Below are 26036 nucleotides of genomic sequence, written 5' to 3'. Positions count from 1 at the left end.
CACCAGGATTTTGATCTCGAGGGGCAACTTTCAAACAATGGGAACACATGGCACCTTAAGTACAAACCGCACACATGCAGCTAATGAGTCCTACGAGGCAGAAACACACACTGCATTGCGTTAATTTGGTTCTTGATCCCAGAGCGATGCGAGCGCACACACACACACACTAACACACACATTGCTGCGAGCGTGCCGCTGAGGACTGATTGGACGGCCGTAATGTAAACACCAATCAGAGAGTGAGTAAACCGGGCCAATGGACTGTTACAAAGACAAGACCGCTCATCATTCACCCGGGGTTTTTTACGGCACGATGGTCGCTGTGCTGTGAAAACCAGCCTCGCACAAAACATTTCTACGACTCGCCAACAATCTTGTTTTAGCCTGTGAAGGTTTCCAGCCGTCCAGGATGAAACAAGGGTAGCTGGACTCGTAAGGTTTCTCGAAGATGTTTTCATCCGAGCAGCTTCTTCAGACGATCTCCTAAATCACTGGTGGGAAGCGGAGCGTGAAGGAGAATGATGAAGCTACGTGGATGAGTGGCGAGATGCCTAAAAGAAACTTGTTTAAGCTTAGGTTACGTCAGGTGAAAAACCATATAGACAATCAAAGGTTTTTGTCTTGGAGGTCTGAGAGAAATGCTCCAACTAAACTATGTGCACATCTTGATCTACGAATTTAAGAGGATTTAGTTTTGAGATGAGTAACTAGAAAAATATGCAACTAATAAATAGGAAAAATGCGATTTACACAATAAGCTCTAAATATTAAAGCGTCATCTTTACTCACATGGTGGGAATTTTCTTGAGACATCAACCTCAGAGTGGGTTGTTAAAACGCTGATTTCATTGAGGATCGTTTTGTTTTCTCATGTTCCATGTGGCAGCAAGTCGGAAAAATACAGGGACACCAAGACAATTGTATGAGTTTATGTGTTTCCATTCGGTGTTTTTCCACTTATTGGGAGAAAAACCAACTCTGCACGCAACTGGATCGTCTTTTGATTGGGCCTTTGACAGAGCATCATCAGTTATCAACAGAGCGAGTCCATGGAAACTCTTACCCAATTCAGCGAAGGGAAGATGTTCAGGATTCTAGGCCACTAATCCCCAGATCTGAACACAACAAATAGTGGAAACTAAATTCATTCTGAAACCTTGGAGAGTAATATTCTATGCACTGAATGTAAACAAGCTTTTAATGGACCGTTATTTTTATCTGTTGTTAGCTTACGATTAACTTCCCAGTTCAAGTCCATCATGTTTTGGGTTTTAGCTTCAGAACTTTGGGTCTAAACAATTAATCAGCTGTATCCTTTAAAAGAAAATCCATCTGTTCATCAACGTTTTAAGTCAAAGGGAATGGATAGTAAAAAGTTTTTTGACCATTTCATCATTTGCAGGCCTCTATGGACTGTGGTCGAGGATTCCTGAGCCTGATGGTTCGTTTCATTTAGCTTGGAAAGGGCGGAATTTGACACTGGGAATGAGTCGAGTTACGGAAGTTGGAAAACAAGATGGCCGCGCCCATGAAGGCTTTGGCTTGTCCAAATATAAGTTGATGGAAACTTGGTGTGTTCAATATTTACAAGTTTTTAAAAAATAAAAAAAATCTTGATATTAACTAATATTATTACTATAATGTTAAACTAAGTTTAGGCTATTTTAGTTACACAAATTGTAAATGGAACCGATAACTTGAACCAACTCATGAGTTTTTCACTAGAATTATTCACAGTAATGAAATTTAAGCAGAAATTTATAAAAACATTCAAAAGTTTGTTTAATTTAAATGTAGAAAAAAATAACACTAATAATCCCAGTTTCCCACGACGATGTTTGTTTTGGTTTAACCAGGCTACTGTTTTCAGCCATTGTAAACACGACATGTGCTTGTAGTTCTGATACAACACATGAAAAACTAAAATTACAGTATTTCAACATGTGTATGTAGAAAAAACTGTCTGTACGACCGATTTAGTGCAACAACAACTAATGAAAAGAAGGTAACTACTTTCTAAACAGAAAATCTGACTTCGGGGGACGTTCCAGTTGAAAATTCCAACTTGGAAATTCCGACTTCTGCACGAGAACAATGGCCGCCATGTAAATATGGTCTATAGCAAAATTTTTATTTAACTGTTTTCAATCAGTTTTGTTGTTGGCATAAAATATTGAAAATATATATACTTATGAAATTTAAGCCTTGTGACGATCTAATAGGTTTATAAGGAGAAATGTAGTTTCCTCAGATGGATCATTTCATCCCATAAAGGAGCAGGTTTGCCTCAGTTTACTACAAAAAAACTAACAAAAACAAAAAAACATAAAAACACCAAATTTGGAGACGAACTGTTTTCACTGGACAGCAAGGTTACGCTTCTTCAGAGGAGAATTGGCAAGTGTTGAGAGAAACAAATCCATCCCAAACAGCTAGAGGCCTAATAAGGCAGGAAATTGTAGATCCAAACATGGCGGTGTCCTCTACCCACACATGCTACTGGCGGACACGCAAAGTCAAAACAAACGATTCCCATTACCGACGAGCTACGAGGGATTGCATAAAAAGCCCACAAACTGTAGTAAGTGGTGGTATTAAGGCCCGTGTATGAGAGCGAAACTGCACAATAGCCGCTCTAGGCCTATAAATGCATCGGCGCAGCGAACAAACAGAGCAGAGCTTTGTGGGGAAACAGGCGTGTTAAATCCTGTGTGTCCCTGGCGTGGGAGCTTCTGCAAAAACCCGGATGAGGGAGAGACCAAAGGGGAGCAGAGGGAGAGCGAGAAGATAATGGGACGGTGATAAGTCTTCATCTGAGGAGGAATTCAGACATGGACAATGGAGGACAAAGATGAAGGAAGTCTGTCTCCTGGGTGCAAACTGTGTTTTCGTCGTCTGCTGATTCACTTTATATTTATATATATATACTGTGTGTGTGTGTATACGTCCGAACTCTTTCCATCTTGTCTTCTCCTACGCGGCTCGTCATGAGTGAGGTGCGTTAATAATTCAGCCCGATCGCCTGGTGTGTCGGCCGTGACAGCTGCAGGTGGGAAAACTCGCCGTTGAGGGGTTTTGTTCGTGCCCTATCCTGTGCAGCGCCTCAGTGGGAGAACACAATAGGATCGTGTTGAACCTTCAGATGCAGAACAGATTACTGTGAGCACTTCCCCATTTGGACTGGTCGTTCATGCATATTTTAGTGAGCGCATTTGTTCTTATTATTGTCAGAAAGATGCATTATTCATCAAATATGTCAACAGTGCCGTTAAATAATAAGAACAAAGATGTTAAAAGCATCCAGATGTTTCTGCGGTTTCTTTTTTTTTTTTTTGTAAAGAAGGCGTCCAGTTTGGAGTCCCCCCGCAAAACAAATTCGTCACCGACGCTCGCAAACGACAAATACTAGCCGCATCACATTAGTCTTGACCAATTTATTCAATGTTTCTGGCGCTTTCTGCAAGTTCCTCATCGAACAAAGAAACAAACGGAGTGATTGATCAAAATTCAACTTCGTCCCAACATCCCGGGCTGAAGGACCGGCCTCAAAATAATTTGCTCTTTCACCAGCCTAATCTCCTCTGGTCACAAACTACAAACATTAGCCCATTAGTCAGTTAACCGATCTATTTACCTCAACTGCAACTTTGTTTGTGTAGCGCTAATTAGCAAATGCGCTAAATACCCGACATGTTAACATTGTCAAAAACTGTTTAGCATTTAGCTCCAAAGGCCTAATAGGCAGCTGCTAGTGTAGATATACACCGACCAATGAGGCAAAACATTATGACCACTGACCGTAGAAGTCAATAACATAGACCATTGACTTTTGGATGTGGTGTGCATTGGTGTGGATGTTACTTAGACATGTACCGCCCACCTAGACCAGACCAGGCACCCCCACCCTTTAGCAACGACACTCTTTGTTGGCAGCAGCCGCCCCCAAGAGCATTTTAGATAAAAACATGAAGAACAGCACAAGGATGGTTGACCTGGCCTCCAAATTCACTAGATCCCAAACTATTCAAGTATCTGTGGGATGATCCACAGAGGCCCCTCCCCTCAAAGACCCCCATTAACAATATTCTCAGCCCTCAGAAGGCCCATGTTCATTCTCCTTAGACCTACACACCATTAGGACAGTTGGTCATAATGTTATGCCAGATGTAGCATTCACACTATGCATGTATGAAGGTTTTCAGCCTTCTAAGACTAATGAATTTGATGATTTTGAGATGAAACCATGGCGGTTGGTAAAACTGTCAAACGCTTTTCTGCTAAAACTCACAAACTCCAAGAAGGAACTGACGTATTAAAGCGCAACTCAATGCACCCGCACAGTAAAGCGGTTCCTCGGTTGTACAAATGATCCTCGGGGACTGAAGCACAATGGAATGATGTTACTTAGCAGACGTCCATGCCCATAGGTTATGTTATAGTTAGAGCAGAGGACTGTAACAAACAATCCACCAGAGGTTCATGCGGAAGAACGCTGCTCTTCAGAAGCTCTTTTTTTGGCCTCATCCTGCGACTCACAATAAGATATTCGGACTATTATTTTAGGGAAAGACGCCTGAGCGCAGAGATCAAACTGATCAGTCACTAAAAAAAAAAAAGGATGCAATAAAGTCCCCTTCTGTTTTGTTTGCATAATGATCCTTTGATATTGCAGCTGGCTGCCTCGCTGGCCCTCCAGTGTCGGTCCACTATTCCCTGTGCACCTCCGCCCCTGCAGCATTAAAAAGAAATAACCCTTTGCTCTGTTCTCACTGATGACTCTCTATGGCGGAAACCGGGACACCCACAGACACATCATCTTAAAACCAGTCCTGCAACGACTCGAGCTGCCTGGGTGAGCTTGATTAGATGATTTCAGAGAAGGGTTTTTTGGTTATTTTTTCGCTGTAAGACAGCGACAGCGTGGAGAGCGTTGGTGGGAAGGTTGAGAAAGAGTGAAAGAGATGCTGAGTAGTTGGTGTGAGTGATCTTTTCCTCTGCGGCGGCACAGACTGGAAATTGCTTCACACCGCCGCTGCCAGTAATCCAGCCGGCTCAGCTGTTGGGAGCGGGCAGCATGTGGCGAGGAGCTAGCAGGGCAGAGGTTTATTGGTGTCAAAACAAATAAACAGAACTTTTTTTTTTTTTTTTGCACAGGTACGGGGATTTTTTCTGTCGGTCCGAGCGCGTGTGTGGCCCGAGGACCATGTTCGACGTGGGAGGCGGGAGCCAAGTCACGGCCTCCGACCATAAAAAGGATGTTCGGAGAGGAGTCATCCTTTTAACTCTTCTATCAACTCTTTTTCTGACTCACCTCATTCATTCTCGTTCTCAGTTTTCCCCCCAGAATATAAATAATGAGCTTCAGTACATTTATAGAGCTTATTAGCATGTTTCAGCTCATTATTTCTGGACCATTTAAATACCGCTGGAGTTTTTTAGCATCGAGCCGGAAGCTGTTCCCAGCAACAACAAGCTCTGACAAGCAGCACTGCACCTACATCAAACAGCGAGCAGCCAGATGCCAGATATTTATTCCAGGAGTTGCTGTAGTCCAAATACGAGTTGAAAGGAGCGCTTTACTTTCAAAATGAGGAGGCTTCTCCAGCTTTGGTTTATTTCTGTCCCCCCGGGTTGGGCCAAGAAAATAAAGTGAGGAATGCAGCTGTACAATGTCTTTCGCTGTAGTTTCATATTTTAAGGAAAGTGAGTAGTTTTTGAAACCCCAAACCACAACTGCAAAGTCATTACAACACCCCAGAGATGTGCAGGTTGACCCGGGCTCTTCCGAGCTGAACTGTGAATGGATTTCATTAACTTTTTTTTTACTGAAACGTCTCATGTTTACACCACCGTGAGACATTGCTTATTGCTTATTATCTGAGATCTGAGTACGCTCTTGGCTCAAACTCATGATGATGGAGAGGAGGAAGGGGTGGGTGGGCGGGTGAGGGGGGGGGATCAGCGCTGCCTGGAGACTATGTGTCAGATCCCAATGTGGAAAGACAGAATGAATGAATGAAGGAATGAATGGTGGGGGGGGGGCGGCGCTCAGGGATCTCCTGGGATCACCGTGGAGCTCCGAGACAAAAGCGACATTGTGGCACAGACTGACCCATCCAAGAAAACATTACTTCCTGTCCCACCAGCTCCAGCATCCTCCGCACATGAACAGCTCACTTCCCAGAACTGAAAGTCCCTTTTTTTTTTTTTTTCTTTAAAAATCTACTGCTTGTTAACCATTTCCAGCAGCAAGTCAGTCCTGACCGTATCCAGACACAGTCACTGTTATTTGCTGAGGGAAATTAGCCGAGCTTATGAGGCGTAATGCAGAGGTAGGGAGTTATCTACGCTTAGGCACAGGAATATAAGAAATATCGTTCCATGTAACTCCAGGTAATTCTCCTGAAAGCCCTATGAATTACTTTCCTTTTTAGTTTTTTTACATATATTCAAACAAATGACTATTCATGGCAAGAATGTGGTTTCCTTATGAAAAAACTTAGACTAGCTTTTGAAATAAACATCATCCATTTGATAGTTTGGTCCAAATATAAAGCGATTTGTCAATTTCTTAACGTCCTGGGCTCTGGTTGCCTAGGTAACCCTCTTGGATATTTCCCATGGCGACTTTCTCCAGGAAACACAAGCAGAATATAAAAAAATGTATGCCAGTGTACAGACAGAGCTGGTTCTTCTTGCTCTGTTTGAAGGAAACTGAGCCGTTGTCAGTAGCAACCGTCAATCATCATGATGTCACAACCCGCTTTTATAGCGTCGTATAACTAATACGAAACTTTTCAGAATTGACTCCTGAGCATGCATCAGCATTATATTATTATATTAAATATATATATATATATATATTTGATGTTTTGACTCAAGTCCCGCCCACTAAAATGGAGGGGGTGGGGCTTATGGCCTATAGGAGACGGTAACCCAAGGAACAATTTAAAAGATAAAGCTCCCCTCAAGAGAGAGAGGGATAAAAACTGAATAAATGTATGACTTCAGGCCGTAAAACGACACGTGCATGTGGGCGACAAACACTTTATCACTTTGAATTATGATGCTAACGTTAGTCAGTCGTCAGAGTTGTAAAAGTTATAATGTCAGAAATTCTGGTTGTCACCTCGATCGTGTCGCCTCCGCTCGGTACTCACCCATTTTGTGTTGCCAAAGGTTTTTTTTATCCACCATTGCTACAACATCTAAGACAAGGTTGTTTTTTTTTCCAATGGCTTGTTTCCAGCTACTCTGCTGCATTGAGGTCCAAAAAAATTAAATGCACCTTTAGAGAATACCAGAATTCAACTGCAAACAATGCCGCTTTAAAACATTCTTTAAGTTGAATGACTATAAGCTAATATATAACCATATTTCTAATAGTCATTCTTTGTTTTACAGAGCTGATGTTTAATTATTGGGATTATGTTCAAGCTGTATCATGACAAAGTACCTCAGAATAAACTCTTACTGTGATGGATTACAAACAAGTCAAACCAAACCAGATAATCACATTCAACCTCTGCCGGCATCTTATTTCCACTGGAAATATTTTCACTGTGGGAGTAAGAGCTTTATGGCAAGAAGCAAAGCTTTACTCTAGAAGTAACAAACAACTTTCCTTCTCCGGTCTCTCAGCGTGGTTTTAAACTCGAACATGATTACGGTATGTTGCTGGAATGCATATTCAAGGTTGTCGAGACCCTTATCAGCTCTTATCCTTTGTCTCGCTCTTCAAAACAAATCTACGAGCAGCGTTTCCAGGGAATGGGAAGAGAGCTGACTGAGTTTATTGGGAAAAGCTCATATCAGAAATGTGGGCTTAATTTCAGTGAAGAGCAGGAGGTGCGTTTTGGTGGGATGACGCTACCTTGACGTGGCTCTGGGCGCCCAGGTTGTAAATCTCCGTCGGCTTCACCTCGTTGATGATCTTCACCAGACACGTGCTGTCGGTCAGGTCGCCGTAATGCAGCTTCATGTCTGTCGAAGAGCGGGGAGAACATCTTAAAATAAAATGTCTGTGACACAGCTCAGGATGAATCAGGGAAAGACATGTCGGTGAAAGGACACCAGCTAATTCTGGCCAATCATTATGAAACCTTCCTAATACTGTGTGGGTGTTTCTTGTGCCTCCAGAACAGTTGTGAGTCATCAGATACCGGACATGGACTTTCTGAGGGTGTCCTGTGTCCTCAGCAGTCCTCAGCTGACTGCTCTACCCACAATGCACCTGTAGAGCGTTTATCGTCACAGTGGGCGTCACGGCGGTCGGTTCGGACGCTAAACTCTTGATCTAGTTGTCTGATGTTTACTTAAAGAACGATATAATAGATTAAATGAAGAGTTTCTGAAACCAACAAATTAATCTAGACTGGAACGAACCAACTGATCAAAACTGGAACAAACCAACTGTTCAAAACTGGAACAAACAAATTAATCTAGACTGGAACCAACAAACTGATCTAAACTGGAATGAACCAACTGATCAAGACTGGAACAAACCGACTGATCAAGACTGGAACAAACAAACTAATCTAGACTGGAACAAACAAACTAATCTAGACTGGAACCAACCAACTGATCAAAACTGGAACAAACCAACTGTTCAAGACTGGAACAAACCAACTGAACTGGACTAGAACGAACCTAATGATCCAGACTGGAACAAACAAACTAATCTAGACTGGAACAAAGAAATTAATCTAGACTGGAACCAACAAACTGATCTAGACCGGAATGAACCAAGTGAACTGGACTGGAACAAACCAACTGATCAAAACTGGAACAAACCAACTAATCTAAACTGGAACGAACCAACAGATTTAGACTTAAACAAACCAACTGAGCTGGACTGGAACAATCTAATGATCTAGACTGGTACCAACAAATTAATCTAAACTGAAACCAGCCAACCGATCTAGACTAAAACAAACCAAATGATCTGGACTGGAACAAACCAACGGATCCAAACTGTCTAAGTAACATCCACGTGAATGCCAGGTCCAAAAGCTTCTCAGTAGAACATTAAATTGCCACAAGATGGTCAGTGTTATTCACGTCAGTGGTCATAATGTTGTGTTGCGTGAAGTTGGATTTGGACAAAGATAAAAGCAGTCAGTCTTTGAGAGACTTAATTACTGGTTCATAAACCATAAAAGTAAAGAAACATCTTTTGTAAAACGATACCACAAACAGTGTGCGTCTCCTCCCGTGATTAATGTGCAGGGGTAAACCAGATACTTACTGCCCTCAGTGTGAGTCTGTGGGTTCTGGTAAAGATGCTCGATGCGGCCCGTGTTGAAAGAGCTGGAACGTCGCAGAATACCGTGAACCTGAGATCAAACACAAAACATTTATAAAAACACACTGATAAAGACTTGCCATGAGGCCGCTTTCATACAAAATGTTTTTTTTCACGTTAAAATAATGGAGTGCGATTCTCAACAATGATGTGAGAACGGGAGCAAACACAGATAAAGACGAGTCTAATAAGTTCAGCCAACACATATGGATCATCCCGGTTTTTACCGCAGAGCCAAGACATCAAATCACTTCTGTTAACTCAGAGCAACACCAGGCGAGTAGAAAAAGGTTTAAAGGTGAAAGAAGAATCCTTTACTTTTGAATAAAGTGTAAAGGTTTTCTGCATTTATTTATTTTCTGGTCAAATATGAAACACTGGGCCTGTTTTTCTTTTCTCAAACGTGTTTCTTATCTTTGACACATTGTTGGAACCGTGCAATATTTTTGCATTGAAAGCTGATATAACAGCATTATGCCTCGTTGCTGCAGCAGCTCAACTTTTTTCTTTGTTGCTGCCTGTGATCTGTGATCTGTACTCTGTGTTCTGTTCTGGGGAGGGGGGGGAATGTAACGAGGAAGGTCTGCTCGGGGAAGATAACAGGACCTGATCCAAGGGGAGTCCATTAGTGGGAGGACGCTGTGCCCTGACCTCACTTCCTTTATTCACTGTGCGCTTCCTGCCAGCCTGTGCGCTCCTCTTTAATGCCCCCTCCCCTCCCGCCGCCACCACATCAGCATCCCCCCCACAACCTGGACCCCGTCCACTTCCTCTCTGCCGTCTCTGAGACAGGCAGCAGATGGCAGAGCTGGCCGAGATGAAGGTGAGCGTTTCTTTCTGCTTCACGTCGGAGGGGAAATGTCGCTACTGTCAGGAAAAGCACAATGAGACGCGCAGGCTGAAAGGCTGGTGTTTGTGTTAGCGTGACCTGCGCTTAGCCGCTTTTTTTTTTAATGGGTGTGAATCCTTACGGAGGATCAATCACTCAGACGCAGCAGGTTGTTCCTCACAAAAAAAAAAAGGAAAGAAACAAAAGCTAAAAAAAAAGGTATCATCCATTGGTGACCTAAGAAGAACTGCATCATAAATTGAAAAATGGCGCCACAGAAAAATAAAGAAAGAAGTTTCTCCAAACTTTCTTGTGCTTCAGTGAGGACACAGCAAATTAGCTTCTTCTCGAGTAAAGCTGGACTATATGCACAACTTCCAGAGGGTTCCACCAAACACAATCAAATATAAACAGTCAAAAAAACAAAAAAAAAGCTTTGCAACACTTCAATATTTCTTTCTTTTATTGAAATCTATGCAGTTTAATGTGTCATTTTACTCTTATAGACCAAATAAACAACTGAAGAAGTTCCCAGACTTAAAGAACGATATAAGGGATTTAATTTAGAGTTTCTGGAACAAACCAACTGATCTAGACTGGAATGAACCAAGTGAACTGGACTGGGACCAACAAATGAATCTAGACTGGAACAAACCAAATGATCAAGACTGGAAAAAAAAACAACTGATCTAAGCTGGAACAAACCAACTGATCAAAACTGGAACAAACCAGCTGATCTAAGCTGGAACAAACCAACTGATCAAAACTGGAACAAACCAGCTGATCTAAATTGGAACAAACCAACTGATCTAAGCTGGAACAAACCAGCTGATCTAAGTTGGAACAAACCAACTGATCTAAGCTGGAACAAACCAGCTGATCTAAGTTGGAACAAACCAGCTGATCTAGACTGGAACAAACCAACTGATCAAGACTGGAACAAACCAACTGATCTAAGCTGGAACAAACCAGCTGATCTAAGTTGGAACAAACCAGCTGATCTAGACTGGAACAAACCAACTGATCAAGACTGGAACAAACCAGCTGATCTAAGTTGGAACAAACCAACTGATCTAAGCTGGAACAAACCAACTGATCAAGACTGGAACAAACCAACTGATCTAAGCTGGAACAAACCAGCTGATCTAAGTTGGAACAAACCAGCTGATCTAAGTTGGAACAAACCAACTGATCTAAGCTGGAACAAACCAGCTGATCTAAGTTGGAACAAACCAGCTGATATAAGTTGGAACAAACCAACTGATCTAAGCTGGAACAAACCAACTGATCAAGACTGGAACAAACCAACTGATCTAAGCTGGAACAAACCAGCTGATCTAAGTTGGAACAAACCAGCTGATCTAAGTTGGAACAAACCAACTGATCTAAGTTGGAACAAACCAACTGATCTAAGCTGGAACAAACCAGCTGATCTAAGTTGGAACAAACCAGCTGATCTAGACTGGAACAAACCAACTGATCAAGACTGGAACAAACCAGCTGATCTAAACTGGAACAAACCAACTGATCTAAACTGGAACAAACCAACTGTTCAAGACTAGGAAATGTGTGTCTCTTGTAGGAAGCTTTGCTTTCACTCTTCTATCCAGTTCATCACAAACCAGCTCCACGGGTTTAAAGTCTAGAGACTGGGCCTGGTCCACTCAATGTTTTCAAGCTTTTCACGTCATCTCACTACTCTATGTCCATTTTGTCTTTGTGTTGCCCTCAACGTGACTCCCTGCGTCACCCCAACGCTTGTTAACCTCCTGCGTCCATCAACAGGCTGTTGACTTTTCGTTCTCCTGGAACCTGGAAACAAGTCGAGTAGCAGGTGAAAGTTGGTGAGCTCACTCGTGCGGCGGCCGTGTAACAACAACCACTTCCCTGTTAATGGTTTGACCCTCGGGCTGAGGGGTCGAGGGGTTAAAAAGCTCATGCAACACGAGGTGGGGGGCGGCGGGGGGTGGGGGGGGGTCTTATCAGGGTGAGGTGTGAGTCAGTCCGTGTGCTACGTCATGGTCCCTCTGGAGTTCCCACACATTGCTGTGGATGGAAGCTGCTTATTGAAAGGGGCGGGGAGCGTTGGCATTGGTGAGCGTCTGCATACATCTGTGTAAAAAAAACTGTGTGTGGATGTTTTCTCTCACCTCGTAGCCTTTAGCGATCAGGAACTCAGCCAGGTAGGAACCATCCTAAAAGAGAAGACACAGATATAAACATTTCAGTGGGAAACTCAACCAAAACTGTACAAAATATAGATCTAATCAATCCTGAAAAAAAAAAACTTTGCAGACATGAACTCCCAAAAAGACACCTCAGTAACTTTATTGCCACGCTGTAAAGAAATAAGTGACATTTTAAATAATTTTTATGGTTTAATAGAGTTTTATGTAAAAAAAAATAAATAAAATAAAGATGTTTTAAATTATGAATATATACAGAGATTTGAGAAAACTTTTTAGATTTAGACGAACACCTTTACATAAAACGCTCTCAGGTTTGTTCACTTCATTGGAAGTGGAAGAAACGTTTTGCGCACACAGATTAATTGTGTTTAAAAAGAAGTGCTAGATTATTAATCAAGCTTCCAAATACACAACGGGAGACGGAGGAAAGGAGCAGAAAGGAAGCTGTTGTCTGTTAAACAGGAGCCAAAACCTGCTGAGGTTGAAGATGATGATGCCGATCAACAGATATCCGGATGTCCAAATATCTGTCATGACGCTGGAAACTCTTTTGGAGGAAAGCCACCAGAAAAAAACCTCAGAAAAGACTGATTGAGTGACTCGTTGGAAGGAAAACAGGCGCATTGTCTGAATAAATGAAAATGCAGCGGTGAACCTCTGCCCTGCTCTGATCATTAGGTGCAACATCCACATGAATCAGGAGCTTTGAGGAGACGTTGAGACCGACGTCTACGTATAAGTGTGCGCGTGTGTGTCAATAAGGTCTTGTTCCCCTCAACCCATGTTACTCCTCGTCTTTTTTCCCTGCTCAGACTTTCCGACCGCACACTCTGGAACATTCCGACCCAGTCATGGCATTCATCCCTCAATCCCCCTCGCATATGTGAACACACACGCCGACACACACACACACACACACATGTATGGTCACACTGCCAGCGTGCCAGCCCCCAGCTTCCCCTTCAGGTCTGGGGTGGAGGGGTGGAGGGGTGGAGGCCGGAGAGGAGAGAGATTAAAGAAAGATTACAGGATGTACGACAACCTGCACTCAGCACCAAGCGGAATGATCGTGACCTGTACGATCGACAACATTACAACCGGATGTTGTGTTTACAGGCCTGGACACAACAAACTGGTGTCAGAGAACTACCAGAAAAAAAAATAAATAACGCACCACAACGACCTCAGCTCAGCTCTACACCTGCATGAAAGGAGATATCTCCTCCTGCCAGCAGGTGGCAGTATTTACTGTATTTATGGGAGGAAACAGGAAGAGCTACAAGTAGCTGTGATGCTAATTAGGAGGAAGTCATTCTGCGGTTAATTAATTCTAGATGATGATTCTAGATAAAGGTGAAGAAGACGAAGAACCAATATCACACAGTAAAAGTGAGACAGACATTTGTAAATTTGTGCGCTGTGGATGTTTGACAACCTGATTCACAACCAACACAAATAAAAAGGCAAAGGTTGCACCCAAATAACTGCGTTTTAAAAGAAGGGAAATGTTTCCTGGAGAGAGCGTTAAAAAAAGAAAAACACTCGATTTCTGGAGCCCAGGTACGAGCTCCCCTCTAACCCCAACCCTCACGCTTCATTAAGTTTCATTAAGTCATTAAAACTACCTTCCTCAAAGCCTTACGGTGCAGCAACTACACAACAAAATGTAAACACATAAAGTCAGGATCCTGAGAAAAAAAGTCAGAACTATGATGAAAGATGGTAAAAGGTAAATAATAACCGGGGGCGTTGTGTTTATTTAAGATCGGATCAGGTCTCGGATCAGCCTCAATATTAAAAGGTCGGAATCAGATCAGGGGGTCAAACATTCCTAATTAATTATTATCATTATTATTATGTCTCCCCTTCCGAGACAAAACTGCTCCATGTTGAACCCCGTTGGTGCTGAGTTGGCGATGATGCCCAACCTGTTTTGGCCTAAATCAGTGGTGAGATGGGGGGAGGACGGGGGGAGGGACGGGGGGAGGGGGGACACATAGGCACCGGCACTGGCGAGCCCCCTCGCCCGTCCCCACGGCGTTCAAAGCCCCGGGCCGGTGTAATGTTTTCCTGCCCCCGTGCCAGGGTCAGAGCGTTCCACACCAGGCCAACATGGAAAACAAGGCCGAAAGAGCTGCAGCTCTGTTTCAAAAACAAGAAGCTCCTTTGAGGCCGCGTTAGCCCATAAACCCTGGCCTCACCTCGCCGCTTCCTGTTATGGGGAGCTGGATGCATGCTGGGACTACACGAGGGGGGGGGGGGCAGATGCACAAACATACACACACATACACATATATATACACAAGACTACACACTCACCTGCCAGGTCAATGCCACACCACAAAAAATCCCCCAAAGACTCGTTGAGGTCTTTCACACAATACGATCTCTTTACTCTGTTTAAAGCTTGATTCAGCAAAGAGGAGGGAGAAGTGAAGCGCGGCACAACGACCGTCTCATATCTGATCAACGGCCTCGTGAAGCATTAAATCAGTCTGAGTCTGAGTCTCAGGGAGGAGCTGCAGGAACCGAGTCGACCTGCAGGAGGCGCAAAAGTCTATAAAATAAATAAATAAATAAATAAAAAAGAAAACAGGTACAGGTGTGAACATGGGTATTTATTTATTTGTCTTTCATGTAGCTTTTAAAATGAGAAACAATAACTGGGGAAAAAAAACTACTGTTAATTTTTATTTTTTTAAATAAAAAAATATTTTAAACGTATTTTATTTCGCAGTCGAAAATGAAAAAAGATAAAGTTAATATTAGATTAAATTTTGTTTCTACTAATATTATTTTAAAAATAAAAAGCGTAAGTAGCTAATATCTGGAATTCAATAATAAGAATAAACACATTGTGACAAAATTTTCAGATGTTGATTTTTTTTGCAGAAGAAATTCGTGTTTCTCTGGATTCAGATACAGAATCAAATATAAATTCAGAGACATGTTGCGTCTTAAAAGTCTAAAACTGCATCTGAATTATTCCAAAATAAAGTCCAAGCTCCATTTAGTCTGAGAAAAATTTCATAGAAAGCTACAAAATCTGTAAACAACACCTACAGCAAAAAAAAAATCTTTTAATAGGTTTTATATGAATTTAATAACGACTTTGTTTCCTTTTTTATATATAACATTAAATGCAAAAGGCAAATTTACTTTTCTCCTTTTTAAATTTAAAATCAAATTAACTCTGATTTCTTTATTTTCTATTTTAGTCTAAAAAAAAAAACTACACAAACCATCAGTTAAACTATTCATTTGCGTAGATTCATAATTCAACGGACTTTAATGCTTTTTCCTGTTTGTTTTTATTAATGTTTCTGCACAACCTTCCTGCATTAACTAAGAAAACAACACTTTTAAAAGAAAATATCCATTAATAAAAAAAGCCTCTGTGATTATAACACGCACAAACACAAGAAACAAAAAGAAAGTAAAGTCGACGTTGGACTAAATCGATCCATGTGTCTAAAAAAAAAAAAAAAAAATGTTAACAATGTGTGTGTTGGTCGGGATCCGTTTCCAGCGTGAAGTCATTAGCTCCAATCAACATTCTCCCTTCTCCCCTCATCATCATCATCATCATCATCATCATCATTAAATCATCACCGCGCGGCTTCATTACCAGGGTGTGTGCTCATCAGCATCAGAAGGTGGCACTGCTGTGTGCGTTTTGTGCGACTGGTGGGTGGATTTCTCACAGGAAAACTATTTTTTTTTTTTTTTTTTTTGTTGCTCTTAAAAAACGTTTCCTCTCGACCGAGATTAGAGATCTGACCAGACGCTGCAAAAACACAAACTGGTCCCAAAGAAGACAATAAACCATCCTACCTGTGCCAAAAAATTAAAATTTAAAAACAAAACTACACGTTTATGATCTGAGGGGGAGACACGTTTGCTGAATCCTGTCCCACATAGATGTGATGTAATTAATTAGCCGAGAACATTCTCAACCTTTGGAGAAAAAAAAAATAAAATAAACTTCCAGTTCATTAGACGCTCCGGGAAAAGGAACTTATTCCGATATAATAATCCTGCACCAAAGCTGTTGATTAAACTCTATGTTTTTGTTTATTCTGGGGGAGGTTGTAGTTTAGTCAGTGGGCAAAATAACAGAAAGACTTTACACGGTTTAACTCTGGAAATACCACCTTCCTGATGCTGTTTTAAAAGTAAACATATTTATTTATTTGGATCTGCATTAGTCACTGTGATTATTCTTCCTCTGGTCCACACAAGTCAACATTACATAACCAAGTCAAAAAACAAAAAAAAAAAAAAGTAAAAATAACAGTATTAAAACAATAATCAATCGATTTTGTTTCTTCTTTTAGGTTTTTATTTGTGTGAAGCTGCATTTTTTTGTAAGAAAAGTGCTATATAAATAAAGTTTGATTTGATTTGATCTAATTAGAATAAGTAATAAAGGTGTAGGGCTGCTATTTTAAAATGAATTTATTTGCCCTAGTGTACCTAATGAACTGGCAAGTGAGTGTATAATCGCATACGGTATCGAATAACAATAAAGAAAGTAGAAAAAATGTATTCGATGGATTTTTAAGCTGTTACCATCCTAATAAAACGATTCTTGCAACACTTTTAGTTGCAGACTGATAAATGTGATATCTAAAAAGAAAAGAAAATCTAAAAATTTCAATTTAAAAAGGAAGAAGATTTATCATTTAAATATAACTGTACATACTGAACAAGAGGCTGAAATCATAGTTGAATCTCTGGACCCGGTGTGACTTTGTCTTTGGAGTTTGTCACCCCCTGCTGGCGAAGCGGCGCACTGACCTATTTACGAACAGTGTCACTGGGTCATCACCGCGACCCTTCCAATTAAGTCACGCTGAGAAGCGCCAAAACATTTAGGAGAACCAAACCCAGCGGGGAAACATTTCTGACCAGGTCCAACATCTTAAAGAGCCTCGTCTAGCAGCCCTGATTCGTGCCGCAGTGTAAACGCAGATACAGTGTATTTATTTGTCATTGTGCACGAGCTACAAATGAATCACTTTAATGTGTTTTCTTTAGACCACAGGCAGAAGCTGCCAAGCACGCCACTGGTCCGCAATTAGCCCTGATATGGTGTAACAACGCTGTAATCACAGGCCACAACGCGCACACACACACACACACACACATAAACACACACAGGGATTTAAGTGGGAACATTTGGTGTGTGTGAAGAGCAGCATGAAGCCCTCTCCTCTAGTTTAGGGCCTCTCGTGGAAGAGAGGCGTGGAAATACATTATTTTTTGTGCACAGAGGAAATCACTTAATACTCGTGACTAACAATTACGATTAAAATTAGTATCTAATCTGTCGGTTCCAGCTCCACAAGCTCTTTAAAGTCCTTTAGCATCAAAAACTGTTAAATAACTTTTAATTTATCCACTCATCAGTTCATCACTGAGCGTACGTAAGATATCGTTACAGCCGCGCTGGAGGTTCTGACCACGCACTTCACCTAACAACTCATCTACTTCAGGCTGCGTTAACTGCCAACATACCACAAACCGTATTGTTGTCAGCAGCTACACACACAGTTTCACATTTCTCCTGCACCAATTAGTGGTTGAACCTTTGACAGGAAGCATGCGGTATGTGTACACGGTTACACGAGACGCACTTAAACACTTTTTTTTAACCCTCTGGAAGTAAAAATGCATCAAAGCACCTAAGCGTTGAGTACGTGCACCTGATCTGGCCACTACATTATGACCACCTTCCTAATATTCTGAACTGCGTCTCCACCACAGTTGGGACTCGTCAGAGAATGGACTTGTCTTATTGAAATGCATCATTACTGAGAATTAATGAGCCAACATTTCCCTCTGTGAGACATTTCTATATTTATTATTATATTGTTGCTTTTTGTTAACATTGTTCCCTTTGCACTAAAACAACTGTGTGTAGTAAAAGGGGGAATTGTTTCATTTTCATACTGTTAAATGATCCTATATTGTAATTAGTCACAGAAACGGGTTTATTTGCCTAAAATGTTTGTGTTTTATCATAATCAACGAACTAAAGGCAAAATTATGACGTTATTTATTGATCATGTCATTTCAAGTAAAAAGTATCGGCGATACTAGCCCAGTATTTACTTGGCCTCAGATCGATACCAAAATGCCCACAGATACTTGATCAGTTTGGGATCTAGTGAATTTGGAGGCCAGGTCAACACCTTGTGTTGTTCTTCATGTTTTTATCTAAAATGTTCCTGCTGCATCCTGCTGGAGGCGGCTGCTTCCATCAAGGAGTGTCATTGCTATGGGGAGGGGGTGCCTGGTCTGGTCTAGGTGGGTGCTACATGTCCAAGTAACATCCACACCAATGAAGACCACATCCAGAAGTCAATGGTCTATGATATTGACTTCTACGGTCAGTGGTCATGATGTTTTGCCTCATTGGTCGGTGTATATCTAAACTAGCAGCTGCCTATTAGGCCTTTGGAGCTAAATGCTAAACAGTTTTTGACAATGTTAACATGTAACAGGTATTAGTTTTTTTGAGTTGTTCCTAAACCAGATTAGTGGGGGTGTCTGGTCTGGTCTAGGTGGGAGCTACAAGTCTAAGTCCACACGAACGAATCCCAGGAGAAAATTGATTTATCACAAGATCACTTCTTCTGTTGTGGTGGTTATAATGTTGTGGCTGATCGGTGGAGGAAGAGGTCCATCACAAAGATGCGTGTGAAGCCTTTCAGTCATCCAGGTCATGGTATATCCACCAAAAATAAACAAAACTGAAAGAAAGGGACTTGTTGTGCTTCTTGAAGACATTTTGCCACTTATGAGTATCTACCCATTAACTGGCCACTAATTGGCCATTAATTGGCCATTATTGGCCACTAATTGGCCACTATTTGGCCACTAACTGGCCACTAATTGGCCATTAACTGGTCACTAATTGGCCATTTGAGTATCGTTCATCTTTGAGGTGATAACAGGTGAGTTCATGTGAGTTTGTTTCCCAGAACGATAGAAGATGCTTGGTGGCAATTAAGAAGCACCAGTTAAATCAACATGCATGAACCTTCTTGACATGAAGTGGCAGAACTACACCTCCCTCTACTGACCCCAACGTGTTATAATGACATAAAAGGCCGAGGTAGGACTGAAAATATCATGGACCGGACTTTACATTAACCCTGACTCTAACTTAGCCTATACAGGTTAGTTAAAAGGGATGTTTAATTCACGCCCGTGTAGCTATTATTAAGATTTATCTGGTGGGTAATTGAATAAATTTGGTTTATGCTACAGCTCAGATCTGACACAAACATTACAATTCATACAATTAAGTTGTGTATAAATCCTATTCCAAACAATTCAGCCAAAGACAGAACAAATCACCTCCTTTTGTCTCTGAAGACATCTTGATATGTGAACGCGGAGCGAATCACCATCATCATCGTCGTCCTCGTATCATGAGCTGCTTCGTAAACTCGAGCGCTAAAGCTGAGCATGTGCAGCTCCCTCGAGAACCAGAATTAATTCGGCCTTTTACAACTTCGCTGCAGCTGAACTTACATCTCTTTTTCCCGCACAAACACAAGCTGCCAGACTTTTGTTCGGATGAGGAATCAGCCTTTAAGGAGCCATCAGCAGCGATTATGAGCGACAGAGGAGATGCGAGCACAGATTCTTAGCTTTATGATTATTATTGCTGGCGCTCGCTCAGACTCCATCCCGCGCCGCTAAACAGTGGAAGGCCAGGAAGGAATGAGAGAGCATCCAAAACGCCAACAAAAGGATGAAGAATGGAGGCTTGTAGGATGAACTTCAAACAGCTCGAGGGGTAATATCGCAGAGCGGCGTTGTTTTCCCAAGTAGAGGAGTCGAAGAAAGAAGCGTGAACCTCGAAGCCAAAGTAAAGTTTCACTCTCGAACAAAAAGGAGGCCGAACCTGTCCTCTTGTTAACCCCCCGGCTCGTAAAAACGACACCGTCGGCCAGAGCCCCTGCCCCGGCTCTGCAGCTCTGCCTTGGCACTCAGGTGGTCTCCCATAACTCACACCCTCTCACCCCAATACTTCACACTGAGACGGCAGTCGAAAATATTCAGTCCGAGCAGCGTGCCGCCTTGAAATTTATGAACAGTAGTTAGCCAGGTGATTTACGGCATCGCCGTGACCCCTGCGGCCGTCTAGTCATTTCTGAGATGGCGTATCCAGATGCCTCCTGCATAGTCTCTCAGTAGTCAACAGGAACGCCGTGACCGGCAAAAATAAAAATGAATTAACGCTGTTATTCCTTTTTTTTTTTTCTTTTTAGAGGACGAGGAGGAGATGGAGCTTTGGAACGTGCTGCTTGACAGAGGAATGTGAGATTTTTGAAAATGACTTTCCAAGGCCTCCGACAGTCGTCTCTCCAGGGCCGCATTCTGGAAACGGTCGACTTGACAACTTTTTACCTCGTGCCCCTGAAATATTCCTCAAGTTTCTGCCGACTCCCCGCTGCTGCTCGTTTGCTCTGATGCAAATCGTCGGCCAGAAAAACAGATAATAACGCTCCCGCGCGCTACTACAAAGAGCGCACATAGAGAGCCGCCTATGCAAATTTCTTGGGACAGGTTTTGCGTCACGATGACCTGTTTGCGCGAGCTGGAGTAATAAAATGCTGAGTACGCTGGTGCTGGAAGCAGAGCTGTTGAAAGCGGGAAATGGGATTCAAAGACGAGGCCTTATGGACAAATCTCCTCTCGTGGCAATGGTGCTTCAGTTGCATCAATAATAATAAAATACTGTGATTGCATTTCATTGCAACAACTCAAGAACAAATGTCTCATTGTAAATCCATTGTTTGTGACCACGTGGAGACCATGTAATTATAAAATTAGCAGAGATCTGTACCAATACTCTGCACCCGATGGCACCAGTGCTGATGCTAATGGTAGAAACCGAAAAGACTGAAAAGTTACGTGCTTCATTTCGGTGTAATTTGCTCCCCCTTAGCTCTATTACTGTCACTGACACTAAACGTGACAAGTGAATCCTTCAAACAGGTGAAACGGTCAAATGTTTGACTGGACTTCACCTCAAAACATGCAGACTCTTCAACCTGCAACACTTGCTCAAAGGTGATATTGTGCAAAGCAGGTAACACCTGATGTTTGATTAAATCCGTCTTCCATCTGACAATGAATAGCATTATTTATTTATTTAGAAGTTGAGAAATGTAGTGTCTTTCATAGCCTGCCAGACCTCACACCACCATTTTTATTATAATAATTGTTGTGAATTTTATTTTAGCCGTATTTATATTATTTAAATTAATATTCTGTTCAGTCGGAATTTCACAAAATGCAAAAATAAAAATAAAAGTCACCGTTTTTGGACAAAGTTTGTATGTTTTTCATTCTTTAAGCACTGGCACCGTTTCATAAGTACCAGTATGACACCGGCATCTGATAAAAACCCTAACAACACCCATCCCTACAGATTACTGCCTTTTAAATAATGTAGCTATAGCTACAAATTTCATTTAAAGCCATGAAATCCTTCTTAATCCTGGCTTAATTATTGATTATTAGAACTAGGGAACATTATATTCATGAATAGCTACTTTATTCTGCACAGACATGCATGTTAATACAGTCTTATATAGAGACTATCACACTTCCATTTGCACTGCTCTTACTGCTGCTATTACTTATGTTGTTATGTTGAAGTCTGTGAATGTTTGTATACAAGCTACTGGACACTCGAATTTCCCCCCAGAGGTTGAATAAAGTATTTTTCTTCTTTCTTTCTAATGATTATATAGTACAGAGTTCAAATATTCTAAGTAGAAACAGAATAAAAAAATAATCTCACAAGAGGAATAATCTGCAAATTTAGAAAAAGAAGCTCCTTACAAAAACAATATTTCATCCTCAGTCTCTGACTTTAATATATAACAGGCAGAAGTTTGATGATACAGTGTTTCCGCTAACATTATATTGGAGGCGCCCCAATGTTTTACGATGGACGGAGCTCCACACCGACGTACAGTACGAACTGTATGAACTCTTTCAATGAGTACGTTTACATGCACGTGAAAAAAAAAACTAATTATTGCCTTAATCGGACTAAAACAGGAGAACTTGCATGTAAACGTGCATGTAAACACAGTTCTCATTGTCCGATTGAGACACCCAGATAATGCAATTGGAATTCAATTTTCTCCGGCATGTATGCGGTGAATCTGAGTTTTTTTTTTTTTCGGACAATGCGTGCGGATCTTACCTGCACCAGAAATACCGCGAACATTACGTACGAGATTAAAAAATCTAGTATTATCCGTCTGGTTGTTGTTTAAATGCCGGTCTGACGCATGAACGACTCTTGTTTATTATATCACGTAATAGTTCAACTGGAAATCGGGCCGAATTAACCCGCTGAAAAGACAAGTATCGCCCCCTAGTGTGGAGGAGGAGAACAGCTATTCGATTTTCTTGCGCTGCATGTAAACTGGGACAAGGATTGTAGTCAGAAAGTAGAATTTTGAGCATAGCTCGATTAAGCTCTGCATGTAAACGCACTGACTGTGTCTGTGTTAACCGACTGGTGTTTAGCTGTAACGGTGTTGTCATTTATATTTTAGTTCAGTAGGCTAACCGATTAGCCTGTTGCCTGCTAACTTAATCTCCATTAACATGTTGTAGTATTTAACTCCGGTAGATTATACAATAAAATTGGCCTTGACACATGAACCATAAGGTGACAGGGTTCAACTAAACTGGGTTGTCAAAGAGGAAGTGTTCCTCCTGGCTGTAAAAAAAAAAAACTGATATAGGTAAGTATGTAAGGAAATAGATAAGGAAACAAATAAAATGACTCCACCTGCACTTTCGGGAAATTATAAGGCAGACAGCCTACCTGTAACTGAGATGACCACATCCTATTTATACATGTGTCAGGTTCCTTCCTGTTCTTATTAATGGTTTTAACTGATCTCCAGGTATATTTAGTGACTTTTTTCTGTATACGTCCCCTGTCTTTTACTTTTACTCCACAGCTTAATGGAGCTATGCTTGAAATTCGACTTTGTGGATGCGCCCCTTGTCCCAGTTTACATGCCCTTTAACATGTCCTCCTCCTCCTCCACACTAGGTGGGCACATGTGTCTTATCAGCAGGTTAATACGTCCCCCTTTCTGTTTGACTTATTACGTCATATAATAAACAAGAGTTGTTCATGCGTTGTTCAAACAACAACATGATGGATATTTCAGCTTCTTAATCTTGTACGTAAAGTGCGTGCTCCAGCGGTCCAGTTAAAGTCGGATTAAGGCAATATTTTGTTTTGTTCACATGCATGTAAATGTACTTCAAGACACAAATATCTTTATACTTGAGACACATTCGCTGACTTCATTTGATGCTACGAGCAATGATTGGTTGTACTTGTGTTGAATAAAGTCACTTTAAAGGTGTTTAATGATCATACAATTTCAAGTTTTGACTTTGACAGTTAATTAATTAAAAGTGAAAAGGCCAAATTATATTTACCATGATTATTGAAAAGAAACCAAGTAAAAGGAAAATACTTTTTAAAGCCACTGTGTTCAAACATTCACCTCTGTACAGGTGTCATGACTGGAGAAATGAGTTATACGCACCTACACTGTATCATTTAAAGATGTATTTTGTGCTGCTGATATGTTCTGTTTTTTAAGAGAATGTCAACATACAGGTCCATGGGCAGTGACTCATTTTTGGAAATAACCCATTAGGGAACGGTAGGTCGCTCCAGGTTTCGCTGAACTCATCTAACCACCTAACCACAGAGATGCGAGTTGATATCATCCAGCCTGAACAAAATACCAGAAAATCTCGTTTTGACGCTTCTCTCTACCCCCTTTCTCGCTTTAGGTTGGAACGAATTCATGGAATCGTTTTCCTCTCGACTTCCAACGTCTCATCCTGTGTGCAAAGCAGCATAAAGTAAATAAATGTTGGCTCCTTGAAGGATCAGGTGTTCAGCATTTGATTAACGTAAGAGAGAGAGATGTTGGTTCAAGTGTGTTTTCATTCTGGAGGCATGTTTCTATTATTTTGGCAACAACATTTTCTTTCCTTTCTGCTCCTGTTTCAAGACGAGTCGTGAAGGAGGATTTAATGCAGGACTGTTATATTAGAGTGACTTCCTTTTCACTGGTGTACCTAATAAATCGGCATGAGGAATTACATTTGGTGTCTGACAGAAATTAAGTGCAATTAATAGAACATCATTGTGATTCTTCTTCAAGTTGGGTCCATCCTATGAAAATGTTTCTGCATGCAAATAGAAAAACCTTTTCACTTACTTACTGGATGAAATATTACTACTGAATGTGCTCATTGTGATATACCTAATGTGTATTTTGTCCAACCCTTCCTTCCCTGGTTTGTTAACACAGAAGAAAAAAGCAAATACATAACATCATCATTAACAGTCATGAATGGGTGTTTAATTTTGCAGAGTGAGCGTTCTCAAGAAAGGCGTGTTTGTTAATAGCAACCCTGTCAAAGAGCAAACACGATTATGCACCGACATCAAACATCAAGAACATCATGTGTGTAGAGTGTAGTAAATGTTTCCCGATACACATCCGTGTCAGAGGAGGGGCGAGTTTAATTAGCAACTAGGGTGAATCAGCATCTTTAATATCCTTGTTTTTTCGAGTACATGAAGAAGCAAAATGTGACCTGGAGAGACGTGAATCCCTAAAGTTAGGCTTTAAAAAGATAGTGTTAAGTGGAGTTTCTGCAGGTTTAAATATAATATAAAAAGGTGGCAAGTGTGTGATGCTGACGTCTGATGAGTGGAAGCATATTTTTAGATTATTAGAACAACTTGAAGTGGAAAGTGAAAGTTAATATAGGTGTCCTTGTGTCAAAATAGTGTCAAATTACTGTCCCTGGTCCCAAATACTTCCTCCTTTGGGCACCTGACACAGGTGAAAGCGACGCTGACAGCTTTTCTCTCAAGATAAACCACAAATAGGAGGATGCTAACGCATTTTCTGCAGAAACTATAACGTATTTTTGTTTGTTTGTTTGTTTGTTTGTTTGTTTGTTTGTTCTGACCAAACCGTGGTGGAGGGTGGTTTACCTGTCCGGTGATGCCGGTGACTACAGCCACCTTCCTCTTCTTCTTAAGTTCTCCGCTCGCGGAGGAGCTAAGGTTAGCGGACTCGGAGCAGTTAGCCATCTGTGACCGGGTAAATGTTTATGTCTTCCGCCACGGAACCGTCGACCAAGAAAATTCAAATAAAATAAAAAAAAATCAACAATCCAGCAGCGACTTCCCGGTGAGTGAGTGCCGGCGAATCTCCTGAGCATCCGTAAACCAAACCACACACGCCGCTACGCTGCAAAGTGGATGACGAATCAGGAAGTAGATGTGGAATCGACCAATGGGAAGCGAGCATGTGGGAGCAGCGGAGGAAGCGTTAAAGAAGATAGAATTTGAGAGGTTGATTCTACACAGCGCCACTCAAAGGACAGATAGTGGAACTGCACCCTTTTAGTATATCTGGCGGGTTAATTTGTGGTTATATTTTAAACATTTAATTACTGTTAAATGTAAGATTATTTTACTGTATGAATCCGTCATTTAATTTTCTACTACTTTTTATAGAGCATTTTGATTTATGAGATTGACTAGTTCAGTTTTTTTTTAACCAATCAATCAGAGGCTCTGTACATGAGTTGTGTATATATGTCATTTTGT

General features: G+C 41.3%; 1 protein-coding gene across 1 annotated transcript in view; it reads right to left on the bottom strand.

Annotated features, from left to right (window-relative positions):
* Nucleotides 1-25693, bottom strand: part of gmds (GDP-mannose 4,6-dehydratase) — a 180963-nt gene extending 155270 nt beyond the window's left edge. Inside the window, exons 1-4 of the mRNA XM_047587442.1 lie at nt 25416-25693; nt 12287-12331; nt 9251-9338; nt 7877-7986 (exon numbers count right to left, since the gene is read on the bottom strand). Of these exons, the coding sequence (XP_047443398.1) occupies nt 7877-7986; nt 9251-9338; nt 12287-12331; nt 25416-25514 (342 nt within the window). The 5' untranslated portion in view covers nt 25515-25693. The remainder of the gene's footprint in view (nt 1-7876; nt 7987-9250; nt 9339-12286; nt 12332-25415) is intronic.
* Between the last annotated feature and the right edge of the window lie 343 nt (nt 25694-26036).

The sequence above is a fragment of the Mugil cephalus genome, chromosome 6, assembly GCF_022458985.1.
Source record: "Mugil cephalus isolate CIBA_MC_2020 chromosome 6, CIBA_Mcephalus_1.1, whole genome shotgun sequence".
Taxonomy (NCBI): domain Eukaryota; kingdom Metazoa; phylum Chordata; class Actinopteri; order Mugiliformes; family Mugilidae; genus Mugil; species Mugil cephalus.
This window is presented reverse-complemented; position numbering and strand designations above follow the sequence as displayed.